This window comes from Akebia trifoliata, chromosome 12 (assembly GCF_017979445.1).
Source record: "Akebia trifoliata isolate Shusen 1 chromosome 12, ASM1797944v1, whole genome shotgun sequence".
NCBI lineage: Eukaryota > Viridiplantae > Streptophyta > Magnoliopsida > Ranunculales > Lardizabalaceae > Akebia > Akebia trifoliata.
In genome coordinates this window covers 36,219,609-36,227,888 of record NC_141386.1, presented here as the reverse complement: position 1 = coordinate 36,227,888, position 8,280 = coordinate 36,219,609, and the positions used below count along the sequence as shown (strand labels likewise).

General features: G+C 35.2%; 1 protein-coding gene across 1 annotated transcript; it reads right to left on the bottom strand.

Annotated features, from left to right (window-relative positions):
* Positions 1–638: 638 nt before the first annotated feature.
* On the bottom strand, positions 639–1,719 carry LOC147389980 (uncharacterized). The gene has a single exon (XM_086417686.1). The coding sequence runs from the start codon at positions 1,582–1,584 to the stop codon at positions 910–912; it is 675 nt and encodes a 224-aa protein (XP_086273812.1). The 5' UTR covers positions 1,585–1,719; the 3' UTR covers positions 639–909.
* Between the last annotated feature and the right edge of the window lie 6,561 nt (positions 1,720–8,280).

The following is an 8,280-nucleotide window of genomic DNA, read 5'->3' as shown; positions in this document are numbered from 1 at the left end:
TTCCTCTTTCTTTTTTGTGTCTTCTAGTATGGGGACCATCTCGACCTCCAAGATGTCTTATTCTCAATAAAATTTATCATTATTAAAAAAAACTGCCATCTAGAGCAGCCAATCATGTCAATGAAGTCAGATCACAAACAATAATTTCCTTCATTCTCGATAACCAAAAACCAAGTTTTTCTATTTTCAAGACCCCATTCCCCTTCAATTTGCATAATTTTTTCTATGCAACCAAATCAACCCTAATTCAGTCCATCTTCAGATGCTTACTCGAAGATGAGCAAGGAAACCATATTCCTCGATAAAACCAGCAGAGATTAGTAGTAGTTCAGTTGCATTGCAGTAAGGTGTAATATGTGGAGTGCAACATTAAATTAAACAAACTTCATATCTAAGTTTTCCCTTCCAAGAATATTTTTTTTGACACAATATTTTACACAACATCCTAATGAAAACCAAAGATAAAGCATTCCACCATCATTATTTATTTAGATATCATACCCATCATCAAACAAACAAGGCTCCCTTTGAATGATTAGAAAGAACTTCATGTCTAAGCTTTCACTTTGGTTGAAGAATTTTCAACATTAGAAAATTAAGAAAGTTATTTTACATAAAATCCAAACAGAAATCAAAGATAAAGAACCTCACCAACATTATTTATACCAAATTCTTGAAAAGCCCATTCCCTTCCATCTCATTTCCAATCTAATATATACAACTTGAGATTTTGAGAATGTATCATAATGATATTTATAAGGTTATCCACGAATTATTAACATAATCTACAAAACCCCAAAGCCCTAGTAAAATAGAAACCAAGAGAAGCCCAGAATATTAGAGTTTCATGGGAACAATTATAACAGGGAAAATTAAATAAATAAACAAAGAGAGACAGAAGAAGGGTTTTCAATCCAGAAAACCTGTTTTCTGCCAAATAGCATTCCTGACGCGGCGCAGATCCCTCCCTTTGAGCGTCCGCCCGACGCCTTCAAACACCGAACACGTAGTGGTATGCGACCTCGCCACGATCTCGTGCGGTGGAAGCATTTCCTCCTCTGTTTCCACATCTTCCTCATCCAAAAACCCTAATTTTGCCGATCCATTGGCACCATTCGCCTTAGGCCATACAGGTACATTTACAGGAGCTGATTGGTGGAATTTCCCCGAATACGAGCCAGAGAAATCGTCCGAGCTCGAACCAGACCGCGGGATCGGCACGGGAGGAATCGTTCGTGCTGCACTTGCGGCAGAAAAAGATGGATTCAGAGATGGTTTTCGCTGCACGAAAGGGAGATTATAGTCGCTCAGTGCAGCTGAGAGACCAAATTTCTCAGGACGGAAGGAGTGCCGGTGATTGATCGAAGAATTTGACACCGTCGATAAGGCCGGAGAATTCGAATCGACGGAATCAGTGTTTGGAGAGTCGTTGAGATCGGGAGACCAAATCACGTCGCTCTCCTCCAATTCGAATGGGCTTGAATCCGAATCTGGTTGTTTTAGAAGACCAAGAAATCGGATTGTTGAGGAAGAAGAAGTGTTCTTGTGGAGAGAAACCATAGGCGATCGCCCCTCTTCTTCCATGGGAGAAATCCGGGATTTCTATTAAGAGATTAGGGTCAGGGATTGGTCATTCTCTGGTTCTCAACCAGAGAGAGAGAGAGAGAGAGAGAAAGAGAGTGATCTTTTTCTCCCAAAAGCTACGATGACGACGACGACGCGTGGCCCTATAAAAATCTCTTAGGCGAAAATCCACGTCAGTATATGTTAATATGAGAGGACATTTATAAAGGGTATATATGATGACGTGGACTAAGGATTGTGGAGTGTGACGTATGAGAGAAAAAGGTGGTGGAACCGGAACTCGACTCGAGATAGTGGTGTCTTGTAAGTAAGATTCTCTCTGTACTACAATACCCGCAGAGTGCAATGCGCATCTTTCATATGGCCAACTAGACGTCCTGTGGATGCCTCTGTTCTGTACTATAATTATAGCAAATCATTATCATATTTCTACAAGTGGTATACATGCATGGGATAGCTTTCAACCCAAGAAAACTGTTACAAAATAATAATAATTTTCTCACACAGGTCCTAAGGCATGTGTTATAATCATAAATTCTTTTTCTTGGGATCTACAATTGCACATATTTATGAGCATAAAAAATCACGATTTCGTTAAAAAAAAAAAAATAGAAGTGGCCCAATTAGTTTAAGAATAGTGATAATTTAATACCCCCATCACATCACAGAATCGTCATTTATCTTGGGATGCACAAATTTTTTTTTTATAATTATGTGTATCACGATCAATGATCTATGATTCTGTGATGGACATAGAAGATATGTTTAGAAAATCATTATTCTTGGTGCAATGTTTAGACTCACGTGATTAATATATAAGTTATAACCATGACATGAATGGATATTTTTTTTTGGCTAAATATTGATATAAATAGAATTTATTTGTAAACAAGCCAATGAAAAGTGGATGATTGATCAAATTATTAAGATCTAATGATTGACATGCATTTTGCATTTTGGACAATCAATGAGTAAATTGATGATCGGATCATGTCATAATGGAAAATATCATGTTATTCTCTTTAAATAATACGAATTAAATTATTATATATATATATATATACACACGTTGAGATCATGTTAAATAATTTAACTGTCCCATTATATTTCATTTCATTTGAATATAAGTAATTATATAAATTTAAATTTAAATTTTAAGATAATTTATGTATAAGATTAGAAATGTGGTAATGAACTAATTTGTGTGACACGATTTTTATGAGAAACATTAGTCAATTATATTTGTAAGGATTGAACTTTTCAATATGATATTAATGCGGACGTGACACTACGATAAAAATTGAAAGGAAAATGATTAGATTAATCTTATTAAATAGATAATTAAGTTGTAAATGAATTCAACTAATAGATGAAATGTATTATGGGTTGAGACTAATCTTCAGCAAACAATGCTGACATGGGCTGTTGATAAAGCTTTTGTCTCAATGTGGAGAAACGTACAAAAATCAATTTGTAGTGTTTGAAGATGAAGTCATGGTTGTCTTTTATGAATGGAAAAATGAACATGAATCAAGGTTTGGTACTTATTAAAGAAAGAATGATAAGAAGGATTGACAACCAGTGACGAAGCCTTACTTGTCCGCTAGTGCTTTAAACCAATGAGGCAGTGCAACTTCAATAATGCGAGGGGCTTATCAATGTGATGGGCCATCAACCCAATCCATGGTGACGGTGCTTATCTCCCTTAATTATCAAATAGACACTATATGTTGCTACAGGAACGGGACACCGTCTTGGATCGCGACTCTTACCAATAAATCTATTGCGTGAACAGGTCGTCTGTAGCACCTATCTTTTTGGATTACTCTTTTAGTTTCAAGTTTCACCTTGGGAAAAAAAAAAAACCTCTAGTGTGGGCGAAGTCAGGGCTTTGCCCATGTGAAGGCAATTAAAAGTGAAAATATATATATATATAAAAGTATAGGGGTATGTTCGGCACCTTATTATTTACCCTATGTTTTACGATATGTGTTTTATCTTACATGGGTTAAAATTTTTGGAATGGACTGATTTTTGGTGATGATAGTCCTACATGAGTTAGAAATTTTGAAATTAACTGATTTTTGGTGAGGTTCGTCTTTATGATAAGGAGATCATCTTCACAAAAAATCAGTCCATTCTGAAATTTCTAACTCAATAAAAATTGATTTACAAAAAATAGATGATCAACGATTCTTCAACTTCTAAACACCAATGTTATCTGTCATAATAAGCTCATAGATCTTTTATACAAAAATTCTTGTGGGGGCAAGTGCATCCATTATGAATTTGCCCCTGCATCTAAATATCATAGTCTAGATCAGATTTTTTTATTATAAAGAATCTTTCTTTTTAATCTACTCCAAAGCTGTGAAAATGAAGAATTCAATACAAAAGAATTTTGGTGCCCCTATTATTATTTATGTATCTTTTATAGTAGCTATTGGATTATATTTTATTCTAACGGTGCAGATAAGTTTTTCTATATTATAAACCAATAAATAGCAATGTTATGAGATATTTTTCATAATTACGATTTTCTTCTAGGTTTTGAGAGAAATAGGAAAAGAGATATATGAGGATTTCAGGGGATTTAGGATTAAAATCTTGAGTTTTCTTGCCATTATCTTTTGATTTTTTTAGTGAAGAAGATTAGATCTATTCGTGGACATAGGTATCATTCCTGAATCGCATAAATATTGATTTTCTTTAGTTTATTTCATTAATTTCTCTGTAATTGTGTTGAACAAGTATCTTCAAATTCACATCTACAACCTAAAACTCTCTCAACCTTTCGGAATTAACATTGAGGAAAAAAAAAAGTGCTACAGATGCACTCACATAATTTTTCATAAACATTTCCAAAGATGGCTTCTTGATGTGCATACTCAGAAAAAACATTTTTGTGTCGAAGAAAGAAATTACAAATTACAAAAAGAACATCACATGTATCACTCTTTTTGGTACAAAAATTTCCAAATATAGTGGGAAAAAAATAAGTAGACTTGGAGGAAATTCATTCTTCATCTTAGAAGTAGAATATTAATCTACTGTATCGATTCATATTTAATTCAATCCTTTGGGATGAAAGTTCGAACTTGAGAGACAGAGCCATAGCTAGAAAGATCTGGCAATTTAATTAAGTTTATTTTGTAAAATACAAGGAAGAAGATTGGAGGAGGATATTGCTTTGTTGGTGGGGTCTGTGGGGGATAAGCCATGCATCTGTACTTTGAAATGGACATTTCTTGCTGATGGTAGCTAAAATGTTTGATACTTTTGTACAATTGTCAACTTGGGCATCCATCACAAAGGATTGGAAGGGCTCAATTGTTTCTACCTTAAAAAACAAGAGAGAGAGAAAGAGAGTATTGCCACACCACCTTTTTTTTTAAATATATAGAAGATCAAATAATGAGGCTGCAAACTAATGAGCCCAATAATTTGGGGTACTGCTACAAAAAATTGTTCGTGACTACTATGTTATTCGATTCTCTTATGTATCATTAAAAAAAATGCCATTGATGATAGAATCAGCCTGTTATGATGCCAGCAAGAATATCGCTCTTCTTCCCCATCCAAATATTGTGTAACGTAAACAAGATGAATAGTGTTAAGCAATCGAACAGAAATGCGTTGTTATGAAAATTTTGTAATAAGCTGATGAATCAATGGCATGATGTCATGTGCATTGAGAAAGCAAGTAAAATGCAAGCACTTAAAACCATCCATAAATTTTTTCTGGCAATTTTCTCTCTATTAACCAATAACTTTTTCTATTTAAATACACGTGGTGTCATGCCATTAGTTCATCAACTTGGCACAAAAATTTTGTAACAACAAATCTCTGTTCCAAGCCACCCATCAAGAGACTCCCATGTGTCGGCAACCTATGATGATCATAAAATAGAAATTACAGAATAAGAATAATGTCGATTGAAGGAAGAAATGTTTTTTGTCGAAAAAGGATCATAATATTCATCGTTCACCGAATTGCATAAAAGAAAAACAATCAAGAGAAAATTTTGTATCCATCTTCCTCGCAGATTGAAATGGTCCATGCTTTCCTCTCCTACCACATGCAACGAAGACCAAAATCTTGACTCAAATGGATTCATCTACGACTCAATTTTGATATTTAAGATTCTTTTATTCTTCTATAAGTAACATATATAGTGAAAATTGTAGGGAATTCAATCCGAAATTCCCAACCTGTGAGAAACAAAAATAGAGAAAAAACACACGTTGAAAAAAAAAACAATCACATGCACAAAACAGTATTTACGTGATTCGGCAATTTGCCTACGTCCATAGAGTTGTAGGGGTTTCACTATTATCAAGAAGAAAATAAATGTGCGGTTACAATCTCAAAAAAAATGACAACCAAAACTACGTTAAAAAAAAAAAACCTAATCACCAAAAGTGATTTCTATATACTGCGCACATGATTTACAATGGGTTACAAAACGGGCTAATTTTTTTTTTTTTCACAAAGCCTTAGAAAATCTCCCATAAAAAACTCACATAACATTATTCGAGTCGGGTCAGGTCATCAACAAGATTAAACATAACTAGACTCCACAAAGGCCAATAGAAATAATATTTAATATATGGAGATCTTTAAGTTCAAGATGTGGTGCTTGGTGGTGAAGACCCATTTTTAGACCTAGCCATAATTTGTAGCTTGATTAGGAAACCTGCCAACTATATATGATTTTACAAAGCTAACCCACAGATGCAACATCTGAAAATTAGTACAAAATTGGTAAAGATTGAACATGAAGGATGATACCCAACTCACCCCACAAGGCCACAACTAAATTGTAACCCAACCTCATCAATGTAGCCTAGGTAGAACATCCTTGAATCGAACAGAACTTAAAAGTTGAAACTTGGCCTACAAGAGAAGTTAATCTAATCTAGACTTGAATAAGGCAAAATGTCAAGATATGAATGTGCAATAGGACTCTCTTTCTCTTCTTGATTTAAATAAGTTAATAGATTCTCAACATTACAAATAGACCATATAATGTTGGATTTCTCCAAGAGATCATCTTGGTTAAATAGTCTTATAATAAGAAGCACGATCCAGTAAGGTGTTCCGTTCCTATATAATAGAAACGGTGTCTACATGGCACATTCTAAACATCAGGTACCTAACCAAGCTGTTCTCTATGTGGCACATAGCTCGACGTGTTTTATTTCCAATTAAATTGTGGCAGGTAGACACTATTCCTGTCTATAGGAACAGGACATCTTACCCTATCGTATATCTTATGATAATTAAGATAAACCACTCACCAATAAAGCAAGTCCATGAGACACGACAGACGATTTTTCAGACTTGGGAAGTACAATTGGTCTACTAATACTTGATTCTCACATGGCTAAGAATAGTTTATAATTCAGGTATGAAGAAACTACATTTCAGACTGCTTTGGAGAAGTAGATGCTTACCAAATAAACTGTTCCATGATGAGTTGTATTGATACAATGGCCTGCACCATGTAGTAATTAATGTAAGATCTGAACATGTTGATACATAACAATAACTTTATTAGTCGATTTATCTGTGTTCACTGCACCTACCAACCTTCTAGAAGGGCTTTGTGACAACTGTTTTTGCTCAAATATGTTAAGCTGCAAAAACATAATTTTGGTGGTTCAGTATTCTAAGGGAAGTTCAACAAACCAACTTGAAAGTGCATATGTTCCTCTCCTTCCATGGCCCCCAACATATAGCAAAGGGTAGGAGACTCCAAAGAATGTGTTTGAAGGCCCTAAAAGCAAAACCCCGGGACATTCAAGTACCTAAAAGCTCCTTAATAGACCCTGAAAAGCATCCAACCAAATCAAAGAGGTCAAGGAAATGACACCAAACTTCATGAGCAAGAGCACAATGCAAAAGTAGGTGACTGACCGTCTCCCCACTGTTCGAACAAAACAAGTAATAATTGGGAGTTTGGAAACCTCTTAAGATCTACTGATGCAGAGTAGTTAGTCTTCCCAATGTGTCTAGCCAAACAAACACTGAGACTCCAGATGGGACTTTAGCTCCCCAAATGAAAGATGCTAGAAAAAATATAATCGACCTTGTCAACCTAGCCTCAAACATTGAGCGCACAATAAATTTATCATCCCAGAGCTGACGGTCATTTGCCTATGTCCCAACTATCGTGCTCTCGATAGTGTCTAACAGTTACCCCACATTACTTAATTCCCAATCATTAAAATTTCTTGTGAAACCAAAATTCCACGCCCTCAACTACCATCTCCACTATCACCAAATGATTATGGAAATTTGGGGAGGATTCTAGTATGTGGATGAAAATCATAGCCAAAATATTTGGTTGTAATAGAATAGGGTGGTGGGAAAGTGGTCGGACTAGAGCCCTGTATGGATGTGATGTTTGGACAGATATCTTAAATAATAGCGATGATTTTAATAGAGGCATTAGTTTTAGAGTGGGCAAGGAAATGCGGTGCGATTCTGGGCAGATTGGTAGTGTGTAGATTTATCTCCATGGTGTTGTTTTCGTGCCATGTACTTTTTGACTACTATAAAGAACCAATCTGTGAAAAGAATGAATGGGGGACAAGGGGATAAAAATTCTTCGCTTGACATCCTTACCAACTTGTTTAGCTTTTTCAAGCTTGAGGAAATTTCGTCACTCATGACGAGAAAGACATTACACC